Genomic DNA, 25596 nt, shown 5'->3' with positions numbered 1-25596 from the left:
CCAACCCAGCCTGGGGCCTGCTGGGCCACCAGTCCCCCGGAGGTGCACACTCTGCCCCTTCTGAGTGCAAGGGGTGGTTAGGGAGGGTATTGGGCAGAACCACACTGACTCTGCTGTACCCAAGCTCCTCATTTCCTGGGGAGTTGGCTCCCCAGTTAGAATAATTCTAAGGAGCATCTGACTCTAGGGTGGCTCAGTCGCTTAAGCATTGGACTCTTGATTTCAGCTCAGATCATGATCTTCAGGGTCGTGCGATTGAGCCTCAGCTCCAGCTCCACGCTGGGCTTAGAGCCTGCTTGAGATTCTCTCTCTCTCCCTCTGCCCCTCTGCCCCCTCCTCTCTCTCTCTTAAAAAAAAAAAAAAAAAAAAAAAAAAAAGAAGTAGAAGAATCATTCTAAACCTCCAGAGCTCGGTGAGGACCTGAACATCTGCCACCTGCTCAGGTACAGCCCGGCCAGCTGTGGACACAACAATCACCTGTGCCCTCTGATACCCCTTCCTGCCACATTAACATCAATAATGTCCACATGCACTGCTTTTTAAAGTTTCTGAAGACCTTCTATAAATCTATAAACCTCACCAGGCCTGGCTAGGACTGTCCCCACCCTTGAGAGCTGAGGAAACAGAGGCTGAGGGGGGTTCTGGGATGTACCCAGGGTCATGCAGCCAGTCAGCATGAAGCCAGGCTTCAAACACTGCCCTCTAGCTGGGAGCTGTTCCCCTCTGCCTCAGCTATCCTGCTGGAGCCAGGCTGACCCCAGAGGGGCCTGTGCAGCCCCCCCAGGGGACCTCCTACCTGAGAAAGATTCCTTTGAGGTTGGGTGTGGAATCAAAGGCATTGGCAGGCACGGTGCTAATCTTGTTGTTCTGCAGGTACAGGTACTCGAGTGACTCGGGGAGCCCCTCAGGGATCTCTGTGAGTTGGTTCCCAGCAATGTCCAGCAGCTGTATGAGTGACCAGGGGAGTAAAAGCATTTAACATCTTGCAAAGATCCCACCAGCCCCTTGGCCTATCTAAATCTTATGATAACCCTGTGAGGTGGGATCTCTAACTATTCCATTTTCCAGGAGAGGAAACAGAGGCTCAGAGAGGTTAAGAGATCTAAGGCCACACAGCCCGTATGAGGCTGGACCCCAAACCCTTGTTCTGATATATGTCCTACCCAGCTCCTTCTGCCTTTCCACATGAATTCACAGCCAAGATATCTGGGTGGCAAAGTCCTTCCTCCTGAGCACACCTGTCACCCCTATCAGACTAAAGGGCCTAAAAGGGCAGAGGCCAGGGATCCTCCAGTCTTTGAATATTCCCACACCAGATGAGGGTGGGGGTGGGGTAAGGGTCCATATGAGTGTGGCTGCTCATTCATGGACTTCAAGGCCATGTGGGCAGGAATGAGGAGCAAGAATGAGGCCCACAGCAACCCTTGCATGGCAGCCAGTCCTAGGCTGGTCAGTCTCTGGGTCACCACATGCCTAGAATGCAGGAAGCAGGTGGCCAGGAAAAATGGGGTGGTTTTCCCAAGGAGGAACAAACATGCAGTAGGCAGGAGATGTGTGCATGGGTCCAGCTCACTGCCTTCCCCTCAGGCCATCAGCATACACTCGCTCACACACACCTATGCAAGGTGGATTCCATCATCTCTAATCTCCCTTCCTCACCCTGACAGGTGGGGGCTCAGGGTCAGGAAACTGGGGCCATGAATCTAGATTCAAGATTCAAGGGGAAAACAAGCTTTATACCTTAGGGAGCCTCCCTGTCATCTCCCTTACCCAGCAGGTCTCCCTGCTCCCCACTATGTTCCCTCCACACAGCTCTGGCACTTCCTCATTCATTCCAAACATCCTCGGTGCCCAGGGCTGCCGGGGATATGGAATCCACCGAGAGGCTGCCTCTGCACTGGAGGTTAGGGTGGGGGAGATGGACACAAAATCTGATGACGACAACTGGTGGAACTGGGCTGTGCTGAGGGAGCCCAAGGAGCGGCCTGACCCAGCCTTGGGCCAGGGGAGCACAGCAGCCAGCATCAGCGGGGCTCTGAAGCAGGGTGGGGGCAGCTGCTTATAGAAAGATCCAACAGTGTGAAGAAGAACCCCCAACCTCTGCAGATACCTCATCCCTGACTGAATCCACCCAGACTGCACCTGCCCATGACTGAGGGCTTCCTGAAAGAGATGGAATGGGAGCTAAGTCCTAGGTATATTATAAACTCTAGGAGGGTAGTGACCCTTCATCTGTCTTACTCCCTGCCAGGTCCTCAGTTCTAGAGCTGTGTCTGCACATAGGGGAGGCCTGGGACAGGCTGTGGGAAGAACAAGTGAGCAGGTGTTCCCAGGATGCTGTGCTTCAGCAGCAGGGCCAGTATAAATAAAGCCCAGTATGCCTAGGAGACTAGGGAGCTCGACTGGGAGCAGAGGCAGACCAGCCCTGAGAGCTGTGGCAAGGTTTCCGATCTGGGTTCTAAGAGCAACAGGGAGCCATAGAAGGGTTCTGAGCAGGAGTGTAGGTGAATGAGTGTTTTTTAAAGATACCCACCAAGTGCACATGGTATAGGGGAGTGGAGAGTCCTACGGAGCTGGGGTTCAGGTGAGAAATGGGGGTGTCTTGGCTTGGAGTACAGCAGAAGGGATGGAAGATAGTGAGTTGAGAGATGTGATGATAGAATTAGCAGAATTTAGTTAACGATGGGTGCCGGGGGGGGGGCAGGTGGTGTGACAAAGGGGTATCGGGTCAGCATCCAGGTCTCCCGTGGGCACCCCCTACAGAGAGTTAGAAAATGCAGCAGGAGGAGCAGGTGTGGAGGAGAAGACGCTGGGATCTGGACTCCTGAGGAAAACTCAAGAGGGAGCGGCCCAGGCAGCTGGATCCTGGCGTCTGGCCCTCAGCAGGGCCCTCTGGGTGAGGAGACCACAGCCAGCTGCTCCTGCAGGGCCAGCTGCTACCCCTGGCTCCCATGTTGATCTCCCCTCACCCATCTGCCCCCCACTCTGGGGGCTCTCCCCTGCACTCCCCTCAGATAGCCTCATCCTGACAGCTCTCCCAAAATACATGTACTGAGAGCCTAGCACACAGAGGTCCCTGGGTCCAGCAGTGAATACAACAGACGAAAATGCCTGCCCCTCATTCTAGCAGAGGAGCAGGCAACGAACCAGCAGACAGATGACCTAATGCCTAGAACAGATGAGGATTATGAAGAAAAACAAAGCAGAGGAGTGTGATGGGTGGTGAAGGAAGACCTCCCAAGGAGGTGACATGTGAGTAGAGCCCTGAGAGAGAGGGAGGAGCAAGCCATTGGGAAGAAGGCCCCCCCTGTGCCCCCACCCCGTCCAGGGCAGCAGAGTGGGGGAATGGGGGCATTTCCTGACCTTGCAATACTGAGGCCCTGCCTCCCAGATCTCTCTACTCAAGTTCCCTCTGGGCCCTCACTGAGTGGGAGCTGTCACCTACAGCCAGCTATCCCTGCTGACTGACCACAGCAGCCACACCCACTCAGCAGCCCCAGTATGCCTCGGGTAGCCTCCCCTAGCCCTCCGCACCAGGTGAGGGCAGCCTCCCTTCCAGGCCAAGCCTCCCTCCCCTCACTCAAGCCCAGCCACCTGTTTCGGAGCCTTCAGATGGATGAGCTTGACTCTCCAGTGCCAACCAAACTGGCCCTACCCCCCAGTCTTCCTGGAGGGTGAGTCCCCTACCTGCAGCCATGACCTCCCCTCATCTCCACAGCCCTCCTCAAGCCTGCAGGTGCTGAGCTCAGCCTGGCCACACTAGCCCCTCCTGCTGCACCCAGGCATGCCAGTCATACCTTCCCTTTCCTCAGGCTAGCAGGTCACCCCACACCCCGCCGGGCCCTCCTACCCACCCCTCACCTGAGCCAAGATGCGTGGGCTCAGGGCAGCTATGCCAGCAGCCCCTCACGCGGGCATGACCCGGCCCCAATCCTCTCCCGCCCCTTTCCCCTCACCTGCAGACGGGCCAGGTCGGCCCAGGCACGGGGACCCAGAGCCCGGCTGCGCAGCCGGTTGCCGGTGAGGTAGAGCTCACGCAGCTGGGCCATGCCAGCCAGCGCCCCGCGCGCCAGGGCGGCCAGCTCATTGCGCTTGACCTTCAGCACGTGCACGTTGCGCGGCAGCCCGGGGGGCAAGGTGTGCAGCCGGTTACCGGACAGGTCCAGCGAGCGCAGCAGGCGCAGCTTGCGGAAGGCGTCGCGGTGCACCTGCGGGCTGGTGATGCGGTTGTAGCTGAGGTTGAGCTCCTCCAGGAAGTAGGTGGTGGCGAAGTCGTCGCGGCCGATGCCGGTGATCTGGTTGTGCAAGATCATGAGCGTGCGCACGCGGCGGGGCAGGCCGCTGGGCACGCGCTCCAGCGCGTTGTTGTACAGGTGTACGGTGTGCAGCCGCTTGAGGCCCTGGAAGGCCCGCGGGTGGATGCCGCGCGCGTGTAGCTGGTTGCTATGCAGCAGCAGGTACTCGAGGCTGCGGATGGGCGTCAGCACGTCGGCGTCCACGCTGCGGATGGCGTTCTTCTCCAGGTGCAGGAGCACAAGGCTGCGCGGCAGCCCTGCCGGGACCCGAGACAGGTTGTTGCTGGACAGATCCAGGTATTCCAGGCTGGAGAGCTTCCTGCGGCGGGTGGGAATAAGGATGGTTGGCAGAGGCCCACCGGGTGCTTGTGTCCACCCTTAGTCCCGAGGCGGGGGGAGGGGCAGGGGCACTGGTCTAACTCGTCCCAGCTGGGCCCCTGTCTGGCCCACTGGCGACCTCTGTCCTCTCCAGACTCTCCCTGGGTTTATTCAATGCCCTATTGGTGGAGGAAGGACCTAGCATGGCTTCTGTCATGAAGGAGCTTCTTTGAAGACCGTCTAAGGCCTTTTGTAGCTACCCTGGACCTAAAACATGAGAATATATTTGCCTTCAACAAGTATACTCGCTTCAACTTTGTACCACGAAGCCAGCCTCTGAAGATGCCTCACTGGAATTCTGGCCTTGTCCGTACACATCACTCGTGCTGGGGGACAGACCTGTCAGCAGAGGCACAAGCCCCATGGTGCCCTCTCTGGGAAGCTGGCCAAGGCCCGGGGGCGGGTGTGTGTGAGAGACCTGGCTGCGTGGGCCCCAGGAGCAGCTTCCCCGGCACGGAGCTCACATGGACGGCCCAGCCGGGGCTCACCAGAAGGTCTCATTGTCCAGGCCCTCGTCGGTCAGGTAGTTGTTCTGCAGGTACAACTCACGCAAGTGGCTCAGCTCACTGAAGGCGCCTGGTGGGATCTTCTCCAGCTTGTTGTTCTGAGGGACAAGATGGTTGGGAGGGCAGCATGAGGGATGGCCAAGGGGCCAGGGCAGAGCCTCGGAATGAGAGGGGGCAGGGGAGCCAGGGGAAGGGGCTGTGGCTTGGAGCACCCTGCATGTGATAGGGACAGCCAGCTCCCCAGGCTTCTGCCTTGTTCTCCACAGCAGACACTGTGCCTGAGGCCCCACAGCCTCCCCACTGTGCCTCAGTGGACCTGGGCTCTTCCCTCACTGCAGGTCCCTGCTTTTCGGCTGCCCCTCCCCACACTCTTCCTCCCACCTTGAGGTGCAGCTTATAGAGCGCGGGCGGCAGGTGCTTGGGCACGTGGCGCAGGAAGTTGCTGGACAGAATGAGGATCTCGACATTGCTGGAGCCATTGAACATGTTGTCCGGCAGCCCAGCATCCGCCAGCTTGTTGTTGTGCAGGTACACGGACCTGGGGGATGAGGCACAGGTCCTCAATACCAGCTCACCTGATCAGCCTTCAGACCTTGCTCAGGTCAGAGCTGGGGCCCAGGGTACCATCCTCCCATTTGAAGAACCTCAGACCCCCCTGATCCAGTCCCCCTTGCACAGCCAAGGAGACTAAGGACCCACCAGAGGCTGCCCCACACATCCGTGGCAGAAAGGGGATTTCCCACCCCCCTGCCTGTGCCCCTCCATACCCTTCAAGGTCCTCAGTCACTCCCTGACTGTTGCAGCCCCAGAATCCCTGCCTGTCAGCCCCACGCAGCTGGTTCTGAGTTCTGTGGGTCTTCCCGTACATGGGGACTCTCCCTGCCACCTCTTCGTCTCAAGTGTCCAGTCCAGGGCCTGGCTCAGAGGATGTAACCTCTCATTCATTCAGCACATATATAGTGAGTGCTCCTACGTGCCAGGACTCTTCTAGACTCTAAAGATAAAAGCAGTGGACACAACCAACAAGACCCTGCTGTCATGCAGCTCACATATTAGAGGGACCAAGATCAGAAATAAGAGAAATGTAAGATGTTTCAACACAAGATATTCTAAACATAGAAGATATAACTCAGTCTTGCTGTGTTATATCTTGGGCCTCAGCCCTCTCATCTGCAGGATGGAACCACATACAGCCACCCCAGCTCCTTCGGGGTATGGAAAGAATTGAGTGGGGTGACAGATTTGGGGAGAGAAGCAGCACTGGGGGTTGTCAGTATCCCCTCTGCCCCCCCTGCACCACCCTGCCCTGCTCACACTCCTCCCAAAGCAGCTCTCACTAAGGGCCAGCTGTGCCTGTTGGAAGATGCTTCCTTCCCCCAGGGACCGGAGGAGGAGGGGAAAAACTCTCACCCAGCTCCTCATAATTCCACAGACATTACTCTCTGTCCTTGCCTCCCGGATGGATTCCTCCCAACCTTCAGGTCCTGCAGCCCTGGGCATTCCTTGCCAGAGCCCCGAGCCGGGGGCATCATGCCCACCCAGCATGCCTTCCTCCACAGCCTGGCCGGGCTTGCTCTGCCGTGCTCAGGGCTGGGAGCGTCTGTCTCAGCTCTTTCTCCTTCCCCAGCCAGGGCCCAGGGCCCCTGTCTGACTTCTCACCTCAAGTTTGGCTTCTGGCCAAAGGTGAGCCCATAGATCTTGGTGAGATAGTTGGCAGCAAAGTCCACACTGATCAGGGTGTTTGGTAGGAATCGGGGTGCCAAGGTCAGCTGGAAAGGGAAAAGTTGGGATAGAAAGACCAATGGAGGGCAGAGGCCAGCTCTGGGTCCCACTGCCTGCTACTCATCCGGGCCCCTTCAATTTGTCACCTCCTTATAACCAGAGCCATATTTCTAAACTGGAAACCCAGGGCGCCTGGTGGCTCAGTCGGTTGTGTCTGCCTTTAGCTCAGGTCATGATCCCGGGGTCCTTGGATTGAATCCTGCATCGGGCTCCCTGCTCAGCTTCTTCCTCTCCCTCTGTTGCTCCCCTCTGCTCATGCTCTCTCTCTCTCTTAAATGAATAAAATCTTTTTAAAAAATAAAGTAAATAAACTGGGAACCCATCCCACTCCCCTGATAACACAAAAACCAAACCTCCATGGCTTTCTGCATCCCTGAACATTCCAAGCCTTCTAGTCCTGTCCCTGGCCCTGCCTGTCCTCCTGGCCCCTCCCCTCACTGCAGGCCTGGGTCCAGGTGCTAGACATGTCCTGGGGAACAAAACAGAGAAATGCCCCCATTCCTACCCCCCAAAGCTTACATCTTAGTGGAGAAGACAAGAAACAAGGAACAAAAGCATCTGATAGTGTTAACAAGCTAAAACAGACTGGAAACAGAATAACTGGGTTGGGTGCTCAGGAACCAGGTGACACTTTGGGCATGAAGGCCTCCCGCTCGTGCCATCTGAGGGGCAAGCACCTGTGGCAACAGGGGCGGTGAGTGCAGTTCCCACTTGGGGGTTGCCACGTTTGGGAGCTGGAGGAGAGGGAGGGAGTGGGACGGGTGTTGTGAGGTCCACACAGAGGCCCTCCGACCACAGGTCCTCTGACCACAGCCATGGGGAGGAGCGTGGTTTTCATTCTGGGTGGAAAGTGAAGCCTCAAGTATCTGAGCTGGCAGGAGGTGGGGATGGGTAGAAGCAGGCATGATTTTTAAAGATCACTCTGGCCACTCTGAGAAGGAGCTGCAAATGAGGAAGCAGGGCTGTCCCGGTGTGTTGCAGGTGCGGTTGGTGGACCAGGCCGAGAGGGGAGTGCAGGCTTGCTGCGGGTGACCAAGGCACCCCGGGGTTTGTGGCTCAGATGAGTGGTGCTTTGGTGGTTGCAGATATAGAGAGGGGTGCTTATAGAGGTGGGGGGCGCACAGGAGGGAAGCAGAGTCCCATTTCCACTGGACATCTAGGGCAGGCATCAAGGAGTCTCAAGTGGGAGGAGTGGGATGGGTGGGGATGGCCACTGGACACGGCCATGATGCAGATGGGTGCTAATGCCCTGGGGAGGGGACGAGGCACCTCAAGAAAGCTCTGAGAGAAGTGGCCGGGCCAGAGCCCTGGGGCACACCAGCTATTTTGAAGTTGAGTGCCTCTGCCTTTCCTCATGTTGCCTCTTCCGCAGTGCCTCTCCCATGGGGCCCCCGGCTGAAATCCTGTTAGCCTTCATGGCCTGCTCAAATGTCACCTCCTCCGAGAAGCACTCCATGGACTCCCTCCCTGGTGGGAATGAGCTGTCACCCCCCACACTTCTAGAAGGCCTAGGCCTCTGTTTTCATTATCTGGCCATTCTGATACCCTGCATTAAGGTGTGGGGTCTCACCAGGTCCACGTGTGAACAGCAGTTGGGACCCAGTGGCCACCCTAGAAAAGGCCCTGGTGAAAGTTCCCAGAGCTCAGCCCCAGACACCAGGGGTCCCCTTACCTTGTTATTGGCCAAGTACAGGTAATTGAGATTGGTCAGATGCTCAAACGCCTCCTCCGGGAGCCCTTCAAAGGACAGGCATCGGTCAGAGCCCTGGATGAAGGAGATGCTACAGGGGAGCACGCCACCACCAACCCCCCCCACCCAGTGCCCACCCCACTTGCCAGGACTGGGGAGCCGCCCCCCCCCCCACCGAGACAGGTTGGATTCTGATCCCTTCCCAACCAGTCCCAGCAGGCCTGCCCAGCCCCCTTTTTCCCTTGCTCACCACCCCCACCACTGCTCAGAGGAGCAAGTGGAAAGGGCTCAGAAATGACCAATCCTTCACTTGCTCAGAGCCACCTCGGTGGGAATGGGTCTTCATAAGGTCAGGCCACAGGGCAGAGGACCCAGGCCCACCCTTCCCCATCAGGAAGGAGTGCTCCCCTGAGGTGTGGCCCTAAAGGGTCTCTCTGACCCTCCTGATACCCAGCTCAGGGCAGCACAGAGCTGTGGCCCTGGCACCTCCCGACCCCCTAGCCCACCCCTGCCCCAGCTGGCAGATGTAGTGTCAGGACTCGGCTGTTGCTGGGAGCCCAGCCAAACTGGCCCTCCTCCAGGCCGGAGGCCGGCCTCTGACACTCAGTTCTGGGCTCCTGGACCCTCAGATGCTGGGACTCACCCAAATATCTAAGGAGAGGGAACAGTTATATAAACTGTGCAGCGTCTCTGCCGCTGTGTAAAATGATGGCCACTGAGAGTTTTTAGGAACCTGAAAAATGCTGCTGTGCTAACTGCCCTATGGTGGTTATGGTATAGTATCTATCCTACAAGTTCAGCTATGAATTTTAAAAAAACCCAAAGAAAAAAGACTAGATTGGATTGTGGTGATGGTTGTACAACTGTATAAACTTACCCAAACTCATCAAATTGTACTTTTACATTGGATAAATCTCACAGTATAGAAATTATACCTCAATAAAGCTGCTTTTTTAAAAAGTGGATAGTCCAAAACATCAATAGTGATGAACTCCGTGTGTCAGAATTATGAGTGGGTTTCTTCTTTTCCATTTCATTTTCTACATTTCCAAATTCTCTATTATAAATTATTTTCATATCAGAAAAAAATATAACCTTTTACAATTAGAGGATTCTACAGCTCTTTGATTCTGAAGGCCTTCTGTAAACATACTGGTCCATGACAAAGGCCCTGGCAATCCAAGCTTCTCTGAAGCCTGTCCCCTGGTCCAACACCCAGCTCAGGGACACCTGGGGGTGGGGTGGCTCTCAGGAAGCCGCCAGCCCAGCCCTCTGTTTTCCGTATCCTAGGGTCTGCAGGGTGGAGCTCTTCCCATGGGCACCTGGTCCCTCGCCTGGCATCCCTGTCCCAGGCTCTGGGTGATCCCTCACCTCGGGAAGTCAGACGGTTGTTCTGGAGGTTCAGAGTTTCCAGCCGATGCAACCTGGAGAGCTCCTGGGGGTAGATCTTCTCCAGCTGGTTGTTCTGGGGAGTGCGGGATGGAGTGGTGAGGAAGCAGCCTCACCAGAGGCCCAGGCTCCTGCCTCACTCGAGGCTCACCCCCACTCCTGTCCCAGGAGCCAGTCCCTCTGTTGGGCACCTCCCTTGGGGTTCACCCCACACAGACAGACCTGGGGCTAGGCCAGGCCTGGGCCTCAGTATGGGAGGCATGCAGGTCCCGCCTTCTAGGAGCCCATACCTGGGCATCTACAGACAGTTCAAACTTGGGAGTGCCATCTCCCCTGCTCCCTCCATGTTCCTATGTGGTGACAGGCATCCCCAGCCCATTCTCCCCATCCTAAGCCAGAAACTACTTTGAGTTGCCTTTCCTGAGGGGGGGAAAAACCTGTGGTCCTCACTCCTTCTGGAATGCTTTAAAACACTGGGTGGGGGATCCCTGGGTGGCTCAGTGGTTTAGCGCCTGCCTTCGGCCCAGGGTGTGATCCTGGAGACCAGGGATTGAGTCCTGCATGGGCCTCCCTGCATGGAGCCTGCTTCTCCCTCTGCCTATGTCTCCGCCTCTCTCTCTGTCTCTCATGCATAAATAAATAAAATCTTTAAAAATAAAATAAAATAAAATTTAAATAAATAAATAAATAAAATACTGGGTGGGGTATCACCTCCTCCAGAAGCCTTCCTGAATTGGATTGAGGGCTGGATTAGGAGCTGCTCTGGGCCCTACCACGCTAGTCCTCTGTCTCCATCTGTTATCTTCAGCTGTTTAGATCTCTGCCTTCCCCCAGACTGTCCTCCCTCCATGACCAGCCCCTGATGCCACATCTGAGGTGTAGACCAGGTACCCAGGGGACGTGAATGAACCAATAGTAAGTGTTGCCTTAACTTGTACCTTTCTTCCACAGGCCACCCTGGCCTTGAGCTCCCTCTGCCCTCAACCTGGACGCATCAGTTTGGGTGACCACGGGCAGGTCCCTTTCCTTCACCTGGCTTGACCTCTTGAGATGAGTAGAACAGCCTCTCCCTCTGCCCCAGGGCCGCACAAAACCGATCATGGGTGCACCCACTGCCCCAGAATCCCCGTCTGGAACACTGTGTCCCGATTCTCACAAGCTCGCCTGTGCCCCAGCCAGAGAGGGGACTCTATCTTCTGAGCCTGCAGAGCACCCTATCAGATCCACTTTCTCTTATTTTCCTGGCCTGGGTGTCCAGGGCATCCTGCCCATTCAGAGGGTCAGCCGCTGGGCAGATCTGTGTCCATTTTTCACAGGGTCTGACTCTATTTATGGGTCTTAGCCCAGACTCCTCCAAGCAAAACAAAGCAGTTGTAATAGCACAGTACTCTGTGACCAGGACGTCGGAGCAGGGAGTGCCCTAGCGCCCTGTGTCTGGGGGTCTGGACAAGCAGGGGGGTATAAGCATTGTGGGTGGGGACAGGAGCCATGAGCTTAGGGGCCCACCCCTGTGACCGTGACTGTAGTGCCCGTGTCACCTGCAGAGACAGGTGGTTGGTGTGCTCAGGAAGGTCCCCCGGGAATTCGCGCAGGTCGATGCCACCACAGTCCACGACACCTTCCTGGGAGCAGGCACAGTCGCGGGGGCAGTTGATGGTGGCAGGGCCGGGCCCCGGCTCCTCGGGACTCAGAACCAACACTGGCTCCTCCTCCACAAATTCATTCTCTTCAGGGCTCAGGCTGTGGGCCCCACTTCGGCCAAAGCCCGGCGACCTCGCCGTGCCTACTGGTCCCAGCTGCAGCTGCGGTGGCAGCAGCAAGAGGACCAACAGCACCCCGCTCCGGGCCATGGTACCTGTGGGAGGACTTAAGTCAGGCCTCACCTGGCAGGTGCAGTGGACACAGGGCTGGGACCCACATTGTTCACACTGGGGCCTGCCTGGGCACAAGACAGAGCCTACTCGAAGGCTCTGGGCACGCATCTGATCTGCTCACTGCTACACTCCTGCACCACCCGCCTCCCCGTCATCAGAGCTGCCCTCTGGAGGGACGAGGTGAAGCCCTGTCCTCAGGCAAGTCAGCACCCTCACCAGGCCTGGCCCCAAGGCATCTTTACCCCCAATTCACAGAAGGGGAAGCTGAGCCTGGGGACAAACTGTGACTGGCAGGGCTTGGCTAGGACTTTGCCAAGCTCTTGCTGCCCCGGCATGGGCAGCGCTGGGAGGCTCTTACCTCCTCCAGAGCCATGGAGCCAGCACCAGCAGGGTGCATCTTCAGCTTACCATTCTAGGATGTTCAGGATTTGACCCTGTCTCTCTTCTAATACCCCCACCCTAGTTAGACAGGTCTACCTAGGAGATCCTGTCTCTAGGCCTTTGCACATGCTGTTCCTTCTGTCTGGAACTCCCTGCCCCTTTTTGTGCAGGCAGCAACTTCTCTAAGAATCAGTGTAGCCATTGCACCCCCTGGAATACCCTGAAAAACCCTGAGCTGACCCAGGGCTCTCATGGGGCATGGCATGAGTTGGGTCGGGCTGTGAATACATGAAGTTATCTTTCTCCCGCAGAGGACTGTGAGCCTCTCAGTGTCTGGGTGGAGGCCCAGCGCAGAGCCAGGCACAGAGCAGGCCTCCACTGAATAGAGCTGCTGCCATTCTCCAGGACCTTCTAAGCCTCTTCCTGATGTTCACACCCTCAGCTGGCCTCACCAGAGCCTACTGAGCTCACCTGACTGTCGCTACCTGCAAAAGACCACCCCCCAGCATGGTCCCCTAGGGCAGCAGGGGAGGAGGAGTGGGGATGGCCTCAGGCCACAAGGAAGATGCAAGGGTCCCTATCTTCTAGGCAGCGCAGGGGCCTAGCTTGGCTCCGAGCCAGTCCCTGGAGTTTTTTTTACAGAAACTCACTTAGCAAACATCTCTGGGAAATGCTAAGTTGTGAGAGGCCACAGCTCAGTTGCATGGACTCTAGAATCCCACAGACCCCAGTGGGAGTCCCTCTCCAGCACTTAGCATCTCTGGCCTTCCTGAGCCTCTCTCTTCATCTGACAATGCAATGATACATCCCAAACCACAGCAACTACAAGGAGTCAGCAAGGTAAGAGACGTGCAGGGCCTGGTACCTCCTAGGTGGTGAGGTGTGGTCACCACTGTGACAGCAATCACAAATGCAGGTACATAGCAAGCACTTGGCCCTAGGTGGTGGTGGGGGGGGCGTTGGGGGGAGTGGAGGTATGCCTCAGTCTGAGGCTCTCATGCTGGCACTGGATTAAGAACCACACCTCAGACGGCAGATACAAAGGTCTGAGTTGCTGGGCCTGAGGAGTCGGGAAGCTTGCCACTGCTGCTGAGGTCTGGTTAGGAAGGCGGGCGCTGGAGCCAGATGCTGGGGCTGCAGTCAGCTCGGGCTCTCGGTTGACCTTGGGCAAGTCACCCACTAAACCTCAGCTTCCTCACCCATCCACAGAGGTTACCAGAGCTGCCCTCGTGGGGAGACTGGGAGAGTCAGAGAGAGGCGCACACTGTGCACCATGAGTGCTCACTAAATGTTCGCTCTTTGTACCACTAATATCACGGGCCCTGCCCACTCCAGAGCCCCCCTGATTCTTCCCCTTCTCTTGCCTAGATCCTGCCTGGTGTTTGCAGTCTAGCCCCAGGCCCACCTCCCCACAGCTTTGCAGACTCTGGCCTCCTATGAATTCTGGCTGCCCTGAGGCCGTAATGGCATTTCAGACACTGCTTTGTCTCACTCGCTGCCCAGCCCCCTCTCCAAGGTGAAGTCCCCTCTGCCCTCAGCCCTGTGCTGGCGCAGGAGACACATGCAAGCTGGCAAATTGCCCTGCCCTCAGACTAGAGGGGGCAGCAGAGCCAGGACAGTAATGCCTGCCCCACCCTCCACCCCAGATGGGGTGAGTCCTGTGAGGCCCCAGAGAGAAAGGTGTGAGGAGTAGAAGAGGGGCAGCACCCTTGAATCCATCTAGGTCTGTGAGGCTTAAGAAGACTCAGGCCTCAGCCACTGGCCTGGCAGGAAACCAGGGACCTAGTACATGCACAGCTCCCGGGCCCCAGGGAACAGTTGGCAGGGCACACCCTGGCCCTATGCCCACCCTGTCACTCCCCTGTTGCCCCATCCCCTGACCAAATGGGCAATTCAGCCTCCAACAGTCTACAGACCATCATTCCCACGTACATTATAACCCTTCCCTTCCCCCCTGCCCCAACTAGCTCAACAGCCTTCAGCTCCTGGAAATATCAGACCAGAGTCCCCCTCTCTGCCTGTCTGTGTGACCCCAGACCAGGGTTCTGGGAGGGGGAGTGTGGGCACAGGCCTAAGCCCCAAATCAACCAGGGCAGGAGGCCAGGGAGAAGGGTCCTCCCCACATATCCTGTGTACTCACTAGACCAGCTAGTTTTCCTCCCTCCCCTTTAATTTGTAACTTAAAAATACTTTATATTAACATTATGAACCATATTGAAATGTTACCACCATCACTTTTTAAGGGAGCTGCAGCCCAATGGGATTGGCCAGTGCGACACAGCTGTTAAGTGGTGATGCTGAGCTCCAGCCGGGGGCCTTAACCATGATGCCCCTGGGCTCTCCCCTGGGCCAAGCACAGCTGGGCACTAGAGACCCACAGAGACCACTCAAGTTTGGCTCTTGCCCTTAAAAAGTTCACACCTGCCCTATCCAATGTGGTGGCCATATGCAGCTACCCAGCACTTGAAATGTGACTAGTCTAAGTTGAAAGGTACTGTAAGTATAAAACGCAGTGTGCATGGATTCCAAAGACTAGTACAAAAGAGGATGTAAGGGCAGCCCAGGTGGCTCAGCGGTTTAGCGCCACCTTCGGCCCAGGGCATGGTCCTGGAGACCCGGGATCGAGTCCCACGTCGGGCTCCCTGCATGGAGCCTGCTTCCCCCTCTGCCTCTCTCGCTCGCGCTCTCTCTCTGAAGAATAAGAATATCTCTCATGAATAAATAAATAAAATGAGGATGTAAATATCTCATTAATATTAATATTATCTCATAAATATTAATTTTATATTGATATATTTCAAATAATTGAGTTAAATTACTAAAATTAATTTTATCTGTTTCATTTTATTTTTTTAAATATTTTATTTATTTATTCATAGAGACACAGAGAGAGGGAGAGGGGCAGAGACACAGGCAGAAGGAGAAGCAGGCTCCACGCAGGGAGCCCAATGCGGGACTCGATCCCAGGTCTCTGGGATCACGCCCTGGACCAAAGACAGTGCCAAACTGCTGAGCCATCTGGGCTGCCCTCATTTTATTTTTTTAATGTAGCTTCACATTGCCTACATGGCTTGCATTCATGGCTCACATTATATTTCTATCAGGCAGTGAGGGCATGGATGCTAGATGTACAATGAGCATTATAGGCCCAGTGTCATCAGAGGTATGACGGAGGGAAGCTAGAGTCCACAGGGGGCCAGAGAAGAGCTAACCTTGTCTGAGATCAAGAAGACTTCTCCGAAGAAATGATGCCTTATCTAGTCATGAAGGCTGAATATCGGGCAAAAGGGAGAGGGTGACGTAACAAGGAGGGAAGAACCTACAAAGACACAGGTGCAAGAGAGCCCATCGGTGACCTCCACAGAGCTTGCTAGAGTGTCTGCCAGGTATTGGGGACTGGGAGGGATGCAGGTGGGTAGTCCAGCTAAGAAAGGACTTGGAAGCCAGGCTAGGGAGAGCGATCCTTATCTTAAGATCTCAGGAAGAATGAGGAGCCACTGCAGAGCAGGAGTGTGCCACAGGCAGGTTTATGGATGGAGCAGTGGGGAGCTCTCCGAGGCTGTGCAATGGGTACGGAGTACGGGCAATGGGTAGTAAGCCTGGTCTGGGCAGAGAGAGGTGCTGGGATGGCGAGGAGGAGCTAGATTCACAGGAGAGGAAGGAATATCAGACAGGGCTTGGAGAGTCTGGTCTCCTCCTCTGGACCTTGGGATCCTGGGAAGCCTCGGCTCCACCACCTGCTTTTCTGTATGACCTTGGCTACATTGTGGCCCTTCTGAGTCTCAACCTGTTGTTGCTGTCTTCTAAGAATGTTGAGCGAGATTAGCCCCTAAAGACCCTCTGTGTGCTTGGACAAGTTGGGAGCTGTGTGTGGAAGAGCAGCGGAAAGAGCAGGCCCCTTGGCTCTAAGAGTCCTGAGTGAGGGGCCCCCTGATGACGAACAACTCACACCACTGGGACAGCAAGTGGACAGCAAGTGGCTAGTGAGAGGGGCAGCTCGGCCTGCCCTGAGCTCTTTCTCAGGGGGAGTGCTTTTGCAACAGCAGGATCGGGTTCCCCTCCTGACTGCTGTGTGAGTCTGGACAAAGCACTTCACCGCCTGAGCCTCTACCAGTCTGGACAATGCTCATGAGGGTTAAATGAAATGACATGTCCATCTGACGTTGGTGTTGAGCAAGTGGGACACACGGGGTTACCATTCCCAAGGAGGTCCCTGCGACCTGCTGCCTCTCACCCCACCTAGCACCCCTGAGGAACCAAACCTCAAGGCCCAGAAAGGCTTACATGGGGGATTAAGGCAAGACTAGAAGAAGGAAAGGGAAGGGAGACCCAAACCAGGACACAGATCCTCAGTCCCTAGCAGTAGCTTCCTCCTTCGCTCAAATTTAGTAAAAATTCACTAATCACCTGCTTTGTGCCGGGCCACAGACAGCTGCATCTTATCATCTCTACTAGAAATCCCCAAACTAAGAGAGAGTCTTCCTACTCTGGAGATAGGAAACTCAAGCCCCAAAGGGGCTCGCATTACTGCCCATCCCCAGCAAACTCCTACTCAAATGCCCCTGCTCTGAGAAGCTGTTGCCCCTTCCTTGACCGGGTTAGGAAGTTCTTTAGTGCTCGCACAGGACCCCTGGCCCGCTGCAGCTTGCAAGACTTTCTGGACTCCCCAGGCATGGACTGGGTGCTCAGGAAAGGTTTGCTGAGTGCAGAGATGAATTTGTGAGAGGTAGAGTTGGAAATGATTTGCATCATTATCTGTCTGACCCGCCCCCGCCCCCGCCCATTTTACAGATTAGTATGTTGAAGTTACAGCCAGAACTAGAATCTGTGTCTTCTGACTGCTGCCCAGAACCTTGAACTGCTCCTGGAGGCCGAGTAGGAGCTCTCCAGGCAGACAAAGGGGAGGAAGAGTACTCCAGACAGAGGGAAGGGCATGAGCAAAGGCACAGTGTTGGGAGGGTGGGGAGGAGGTGCCTTTAAAGAAGGGATGAGGCAGGGGATGAGGTTAGGACTGGACGACCAAGTCTCCAAGGGTGTCAGCCACTAGGCTAAGGTGCCGGTGATAGGGAGCTGTCAAGGGTACCAGGCAGCTCATGGTCAGAGGTCTTATGTATGACTCTACAGCACCTTTAGGCCACTATTAGTCACCCATTCCCAAAGATTCAGATTAAAAAGAACAAAGTATGTTCCCGAAAGATTTCGTGAACACAGTCATGTGAATCTAACACTTCTTAACTCGCACTCACGCTGGAGCAGTGGGCCCGGAGCCCTAAAAGGGGCCGTGCGCCTCCTCCGCAGGGGGCTGCGGCGGGTCCCAGCAGGGGTGCCTCGGAGCTCTAGGCCCGGGTTCCACTGCCCCTCCCGCCCCCGCCCCCGCCCCCGCGCGCCCGCAGCCCGCAGCCCGGGAGCAGCCGCTCCGGGGTGCGGGCCTCAACAGGTCGGCGATGGCCTCCCGGCGCCAGGCGCGCATCCCTCCGCGCCTTGGGGACCAGGGACGGTCCGCGCCCCCGCACCTCGTCCGGCGCCTGCTCAAGCTCCGGCTGCCACTGCCCCGCGCCCCAGGGGCTGCCAGGGGCTCGCCCCGCCGCCACCCCGTCTTCCACCCCGCGGCGCATCAGGTATCCCAGCCCCCGCCCCAGCCTGGCGGTTCTGGGACCTGCAACCCCGGCCTCCCGCCAGCTGTCCCCGCGGGGAGGCCGCCGCGCAGACCGACAGACGGACACCAGGTGCGGGCCGAGAGCTCCGGCTCGGGGAGTGCGCGGCTCGGCGGGGGAGCCGAGCCCCGAGCCGGTCCGGACGGAGGTCGCGCGGGCTCCCGCCACACCTGTCCGCGCCTCCCGGAAGCGTACCTCGGGCCCCTCCGGGCCTCAGTTTCTCTGCCTGTAACCGGGTCGGAGGGAGGGCGAGCCGGGCGAGCTGGGGCGGGGGTCCACGCCCCTCGCCGCTGCCACCTGCCCCCGCATTCCCGCCGCCGCCCGGTCCTCCCACTCCGCCTCCCATCCGCCCTCAGATTCTTTCCAGATGTGCGCAGCGGGGGGGGGGGGGGGCAGTCTCGGGCCGGCGAGCAGGGAAGGCCCCCGCCCCGGCCGCGAGCGCGGAGGGGCCGCGGGGGGCTGCCGGGCGCGCGGGGTGCAGGGCTCCCCCCGGGGGCGAGTGCGGCGGCCGGCCCGGGGCAGCTGCTGCGGGAGCCGAGCCCACCGCGCGGGCCGCTCCCCGGCCGCCGCCCCCCCCGGCGCCGCCCCCGGCCCCCCCGGCCGCCCGCGCCGAGTACCTGCCGCGCCCCCGCGCCCCGCCGGCCGGCCGCGCTGTCCCGAGTCCCCGCGGCGCTCCGCGGGCGCGGGCTCCTTCCATTCAAGCCGAGCCGGGAGCTCGGCGACGCAAGTCTCGCTGTGGGCTTTCTCCTCCCCGCCTCCCCCCGCCCCCGCCCCCGCCGCACCGCGTGCATCTGCTGGACGCCGGCCTCCTCCGGACACGCGCGTCGGGTCCCCGCGGGCGCGCGGGGGCGGGGGCGGGGGCGGGGGTGGGGGTGGGCCCCTCCCCGGGAGGGAGAGCCCCCGCGCCGACCCCTCTCCCCTCCTCCGCCCCGGCCCGGCCGCCCCACCACGCCCCCGCCGCCCCCCACCGAGAGGCGGGGGAGGCGGGGTCCAGCCCGCACCGCGCCCTCGTTCCCGCCTTCCGCAGGGCAGCCGGACCCCCTCTAGGCCCCAGCACCTGAGAGGAGGGCAGGGCGGAGGCCCCTTCACCCAGGTGCCTCTGAGCCCACTTTCTTCCTCATGCCTGAGGATTTTGCAACCGCTCCAGGCACGAGTACCTCTCCGTCCACTCTCCCACCCTGGGGTCCTGGGCCGTGGCTAACGGGGCCTCCAGCCAGGACCCCGCTGGGCCCCTTCCCGGAAAAGTTCCCCGCCCTCCCCACGCCCACGTTGACCCTGCGCCCAGAGCCTCGTGAGCCTTGAAGGACGGTAAATTGGGCTGGGAGTAGGGTGCATGCGGATCTCAGTCGCCGGGAGACAAGGGGGGGGAGTAGGGAGTCCTCGCCGCACCATATTGCTCCCAGGAGCTGAGACCGGTTCCAAGTAAAGGAGCACTAACTGCTAGCAGCTGGAGCAACACTGTTTGGCGCCAGGGGCTTTGGCGGTAGACCGCAGTGGGGCTGGGTTTAGGTGGTACTTGGCACTTCCACTGCCTCTAGGACGCTCTCCCCATACCTGCTCTCGCCTGTGGGCAGGGCACCCCCAGCCACCTTACCTGGCTGCCCTCCTCCTGGGCAGGGAGAAGGGTAAATAACTCAAACTTGGGACCACTTGCTCAACTTAAATTGCTAATACCCTGAATGAATGAATGAATGAATGAATGGCTCATGTAAAGCATCTTTCATGGGCTTCTGCTGCTGCATCCAGACTGGACCACATACATTACTCTCTAAGCTTGACTATCCTGAAAGAAGATTGTTTTTGGCCCCATTCACGGGGAAGGAGATCACCTGACAAAGGAGAAGTGGTTTATGGAGCAAAATGGCCAGGTTTACCCTTCTCCACAGCCCAGGTTCTTTCCGTGACAAACATGGGCAAGTAACTTGAGAAGGCAAATGCAGAGACTGAATTTGAACCCAGAGCTGTCTGTTTCCATTACATCAATAACTCAAAAACTTAGCAAGCATGAGAAAGGGAAACATTTTGCCTTCTTTGGCTTCAGATTTCACTTCTCTCTGAGCTCAAACTTGAGAGCTGGTATGATTCACACAGGATTGGACAGGGGCCAACCCAGAGATGTATCTCCTGTCTTCTCAACATTGAGCCTAGATTCAAGTGGAGCTAGAAGAAGATTCTTCTGACTTGAATACCCATAAACTAAAGGAAATTTTCTAGAAGGACAATGAGAACTGGCACATACTGAATACTTATGAAGTGCCAGGCACTGTGTGAAATCCTTAAATATCTTAATCACCCCAATCCTTTGGGGAAGGTATTTTCTGTTACCTGTAACTGCTGGGGCCAGCCACAGCACACACCGTATCTCCCCTGCCCCCGCCCCCAGAGAAATAGGCTTTTCTGTGGAATGCCAAGCCGGTGCCCACACAAACACTGTAGCTGTCCAGCACTGTAGACACACTAAAATCAGCTGTCTGAAATAGAAGATGGAGGTATCACTTTGACTGTCTCTGGTGGAAAATGGAGGTGATCCTGGCACTCTAGAAGGAAATCCTCTAACCTTCCAAATAGCGGTAAAGAGTTGAGTTTGAAACTGAGGGTTCCCAATCCACTTATGCTGCTTTGGCTTCCTTATGCCTCATTTTCAGCTCCTGTTCATATTACTCTACTGCATGGTGTCAAGAACAAGCTTTGGACTTAGATTTGGGTTCAAATCCCAGCTGGGTTCAAATGGAGATATAAATAGTACCTAGTCCTTGCAGATTGTCTAAATTAAATGAAAAATTGGAAGTAAATAAGAAACTGGAAGCACAGAACCCTGCACAGCATCCGGCACATGTAAGTGCTCAATAAATGGCAGCTGTTATCATTGCAAAACTGTCACCGAGACCTGATTAAACATCTATGAAACATTATTAAAACAAATGACACGTGGCAAGAATTAACCAGAAATCTCTGCTTGATCCAGGGTAAGTGCCTTCTAATTCAAAACAGTAAGAAACAAGAAAACTCAAAGGAGGGGAGTAAAGACTGAGAGAGCTAGGAATGAAAGACAAGAGGGCTCTCATGGGGTGTTGGTGAGGATAAGGGGAGATAAGGTGTTGTTATACCTTCATCATCAGAAAAGAAAATAATTCTTCTTACTTTGACCCGAGGGCTCAAGACCTTTCCTTATTAAGTATCAGAGTCCCTACTCTGGGAGCTCTGGGAGCAGCTTGTTTTCTGAACATTTAGAGATCAAATCACATGGTGTTGTTTTGGTATAGGGATTCCATCGGAAGGATCTTGATAAAAGACAAAATATCTGGGGTGCCTGGGTGGCTCAGTTAGGCGTCTGCCTTTGGCTCAGGTCATGGTCCCAGGATCCTGGGATCGAGCCCTCCATGGGGCTCTCTGCCTGGAGGAAAGCCTGCTTTTCCATCTCTCCCTGCTTGTGCACGCTCTCTCTCTCACTGTCAAATAAATAAAGCCTTAAAAAAAAAAAAAAGACAAAACATCAAAGAACAAGCAAGGTATGATGGAAGAACCACACAGGCCAAGTCAGATACAGAAAAGGTCTTTTGGGCTCCTAGAACATCCCATAGAAACTTTTTATTATTGGACTCATTTTGCTGTATGTTTTTCCTCTCTTTCCCCCACTGGACTGTAAAGGCTTCAGGGCAGGGACCTCATCTCATGTTCTGTAAGGTCCCTTTCCAGTCCTAAAATATGACTGTAGTAGGCAGCATGAACCCCCCAAAATACCCACACCCTAATCCCTAGAGCCTGTGAATGTTACATTATGTAGCTAAAGGGACTTTGCAGATATAATTAAGGTTATGGACTTTAAAACAGGGGGATTATCTTGGATTATCCTGTGAGCCTAACCTAACACATGAGCTCTTGAAAACAGAACATTCTGTGGCTGGAGGTAGGAGGTAGGAGAGGTGAGGCAGAAGGGAAGATCAGAAAGAGGTGAAACATGAGGACTCGGCTAGCGGCTAGCGTTAAGGGTGAAGGAAATGCAGGCAGCCTCTCCAAGCTGAGAACCCTCGGCTGCCAGCACGCACATGGGGACTTCAGTCCCACAGCAGCAAATCACTGAATCCTGCCAACAACCTCAGTGAGCATGGAAACGCATTCTCCCCTAGAGCGCTCAGGTCAGAGCCTGAAGCAGCCAATGCCTTGACTTCAGCCTCGAGAGACCTGGAGCAGAGAAACCAGCCAAACCCACCCAGACTTCGGAGCTACAGAACTATAAGACAATGGACGTGGGTCAAGGTAGGCCACTACGTGCGTGGTAATTGTTACAGCAGCAATAGAAAACTAATACAAACATTAATAACTGAAACCAGTACATGGTACAACAGCATTTTCCCATATGTCATTTCACTTAATCTTCAACCACAAGTAGGATGGTATTATTGCCTCCTATTTTAGGAAACTGAGGCTCAGGGAGGATAAGAAACTTGCTCAGGTGACCAGCTAATGAGTGCTTGAGTCAGAATTCACACCCAGGATCCAACGTCAGAGAGAGTGGTCTCCTACGCTGCAGCTGCCATTCTGTGGCTTTAAAGGTCTACTGCCTTGAGCTAAGTAAAATGAACTTCAGAAAAGACAAAAACAAACACAACTGAGGCTGCTTTCACACTATGAAAACGGAAAAGCTCTGAATATTCATTTCTCTCTGTGTCTTCCAAAGTTATCTAGTAAGTCACAGAACAAGTGAAGTTATAAACAAGGAAGTATAAAAATACCTAGTCTTCTTTCTGACACATGGAAGAAAAGATTTTGATCAATGGCAAAAGGAGCAATCCTCAAAAGAGTGGCTGTCGACCAAGTATTTTCTCCCATTCAGATGCTCTTCTAGCCACTGTTAAGGTATATCTTGCACAGGTGCCCTGTTTTGCCAATCTGGTTTAGGGACGTCTCTGTGTTGGAGCTTTTTGTCCACTCTGGACCAGTTTTTATTTGTCAGGAAATTCAACTGACTTTTAGTCTGAAATTCCCCTTTTATAGTTCTTCCCCTTAGTTCTAATAACTAAGCAACACAGCCCCTCCCTCTCATTGGTCTTTCCATCTGTTGAATATCTGTGAACTGTTATCACCCCCTGCCCTTGGGCATCACTTTGCTAAGCTGAAGACTCTTGTCTGCTTGCCTAAATCTTTCCCTTATACTGCTTGTTGTATCTTCACATCTGAACTTCTTTTCCATTTATTTCTGTTCGAATGAGGTGTCTAATCTTGAACAGAGTGTATTGCACACTACAGAAGATGCTGTATTCTAAAAGGTGAACTTTACAATATTTTACAAAGAAAAAAGAAAACATCCTGCTGTTTGGTAGTTGGTAAGAAAACTGTAGCACTTACTGCTTCTCAGCCTGCAGCTTAAATAAACAGCAGACTGCAATGAATTTCCCCCAGTTTTACATAAAAGTTTATGACCACAAAATCAGTAAATAAAAGGCCAAATGCTTACTACATGCTGCTGAAAACAGCACTGTGACTATTTACAATGTATTTAAATGACTATTAATAGGATAGATTAAATGGACATCACTTTTTGCAATAAATTTTGGATATGATACATTAAAAAAATATTCCTCCAAGAAGTCTGGTTAAAATTCCATACCAGATTAAACTTCCTGCCAAATAGAATCAGACGCCACATTTCTTAAGGGCCAGAAATCTGGCTGCATATTCTCTGTTCTAACCAAGAACTAAAGAGCTGTTTGTTTGCAGCAGTCTCCAGATAGATATTAATACTGGACCTTTCCAGTAGATTTTGTAACTCTCTATTGAGAAAAACTCTTAAAATTTGGCTAGACACAGCTGTGGTTCCTGATAGCACATAATTCTTTCAGGGCCCTTATTAGCTGTTTAGTACTATACCCCTAATTCCTAACTCATATCAGTGTGGTCTCTAAACAAACCCAGTCCCACAGATTAATTTACCTACTGATTTACAATCTGGCTGATTACCATTTTTATTCTGGTCTATAACATCCAGTAAATTCTTTGTGTTCAGAAAGCAGTTATGCCATGGGCAGCTACAACTGTGATCTTTGGCTGAAATGCAAACCTTCTGAAAGTCAAACTAAAGAATTCTATATTCATTCACTAAGTTACAGAGACTATTAAATTTTAATGAAGAAAATATAAGGATGTGGACAGTCCACAAAAATACGCAAATTGTCCCCAATCCTGAAGCTAGCATATTATCTGAACTCAAAAGATTATCACAAAATGTTCCAATGAATCAATTCCTTCCTGTTAAAAAATTTCTCAAATAACATTAGGAACCATCTGTTAAGTACCTACTGTGTGGCTTGACATTTTATACCTATAATTGCTAATCCTCACAGCCAGCAAGGGAGAATTATTATTCCCTTTCTACAAAGGGAGAAGGAAGCTCAGAGTCCTTACTTATTATTAGCCCAAGGTCCCGAAGCTGTTTAAGTGCCAGAGCTAGGACCAAAACTCACATCTGATGGACCCCAACTTTTTTATACCAGGTTCCTCTAAAGTATTATTTTCTGTAATTGCTAATGTTTCAGATGATAAAGCTATTAATATAGGATTTAAGTTCATATTTATTTTTTCTAAGGTGACATATATTGGGAGAACAGAAGGGGTTTATATTTATATGTGATTGAAACTTTCAAAGGGATTTTACAATTTAAAAAGAACTTTAATGATCATTGTCCAAAACTTGAGAAACTTTATTGATGCTTACTCTGGTAGACACTGTATTAATACAAGAAACACAGAGATGAATAACAGAGTTTCTACCCTCAAGGTGTTCACGGTTCAATGAGACCATTAGAAAAGAATTAACAGTGTCCTCCTTTTGCACAGGAAGAAACTAGACTGTGAGGTCTAAGTGCCTTACTCTGATTTAGCTTCCCAGAGGCAGACAGGACCTGATCCAAGATTCTTCTGATCACAATTCAGTGACTCTTCCACAGGCCCTACCTCCCCATCCACTTCCTAATCATGTTCTCCATTATTGTTTACATATTCAACAAGGATTGTAGAAATCTGAGAGTCTGAATTAATCTGGACAAGTACAGCAGCAAGGCTAGTGATTTTAATGCACACAGAACCCAGTAGGTCACTTTTTTAAAAGCTGTGATCAAACCACAAACTGACTTTTCTTATTACTTTGGGCTGCTACAATCTTAAATTGAAAGACTGCTCTAAGCTGCAAATATTTTCAAAGAAAGAGCAGGGTTAAATCAGACTAAAAGAGAACTCTCTTTTCCTTCCTTCCTTCCTTCCTTCCTTCCTTCCTTCCTTCCTTCCTTCCTTCCTTCCTTCCTTCCTTCCTTCCTTCCCTCCCTCCCTCCCTCCCTCCCTCCCTCCCTCCTTTTTTCTTGTTTATTTGTCAGAGAGAGAACAAGCAGGGGAAACAGCAGACAGAGGGAGAAGCAGGCTCCCTGCTAAGCAAGGAGTCCAAAGCAGGACTCAATCACAGGACCCCAGGATCATGACCTGAGCTGAAGGCAGAGACTTAACTGACTGAGCCACTCAGGGCCCCCCTAAAGGAGAACTCTTAATGTTCTCTTCCATCATTAGGGCCATGAAGGTCATTGTAGTAGAGAATGCATTTCTGTGATGTGGTTCCTATACTCAGAAATGCCCCCTGTGAATTGTTTTTAAATTGTTATT

The 25596-nt window shown here is 54.0% G+C and overlaps 1 protein-coding gene across 5 annotated transcripts in view; it reads right to left on the bottom strand.

Moving 5' to 3' along the window:
- The window catches only part of PODN (podocan), a 42347-nt gene extending 23193 nt beyond the window's left edge, over positions 1–19154 (bottom strand). For 2 of the 5 annotated variants that reach the window (XM_072820264.1, XM_072820266.1), the window contains exons 1-9: positions 18145–18298; positions 11579–11895; positions 10023–10116; positions 8634–8698; positions 6839–6948; positions 5561–5717; positions 5162–5277; positions 3957–4614; positions 797–945 (exon numbers count right to left, since the gene is read on the bottom strand). In XM_072820264.1, coding sequence (XP_072676365.1) covers positions 797–945; positions 3957–4614; positions 5162–5277; positions 5561–5717; positions 6839–6948; positions 8634–8698; positions 10023–10116; positions 11579–11895; positions 18145–18295 — 1817 coding nt within the window. In that variant the 5' untranslated portion in view covers positions 18296–18298. Of the gene's footprint in view, positions 1–796; positions 946–3956; positions 4615–5161; positions 5278–5560; positions 5718–6838; positions 6949–8633; positions 8699–10022; positions 10117–11578; positions 11896–18144; positions 18318–18566; positions 18718–19006 lie in introns of those variants that run through there. The other 3 variants (XM_072820268.1, XM_072820267.1, XM_072820265.1) reach the window with 3 other exon arrangements.
- Positions 19155–25596: the final 6442 nt, after the last annotated feature.

The sequence above is a fragment of the Canis lupus genome, chromosome 3, assembly GCF_048164855.1.
Source record: "Canis lupus baileyi chromosome 3, mCanLup2.hap1, whole genome shotgun sequence".
NCBI lineage: Eukaryota > Metazoa > Chordata > Mammalia > Carnivora > Canidae > Canis > Canis lupus.
This window is presented reverse-complemented; position numbering and strand designations above follow the sequence as displayed.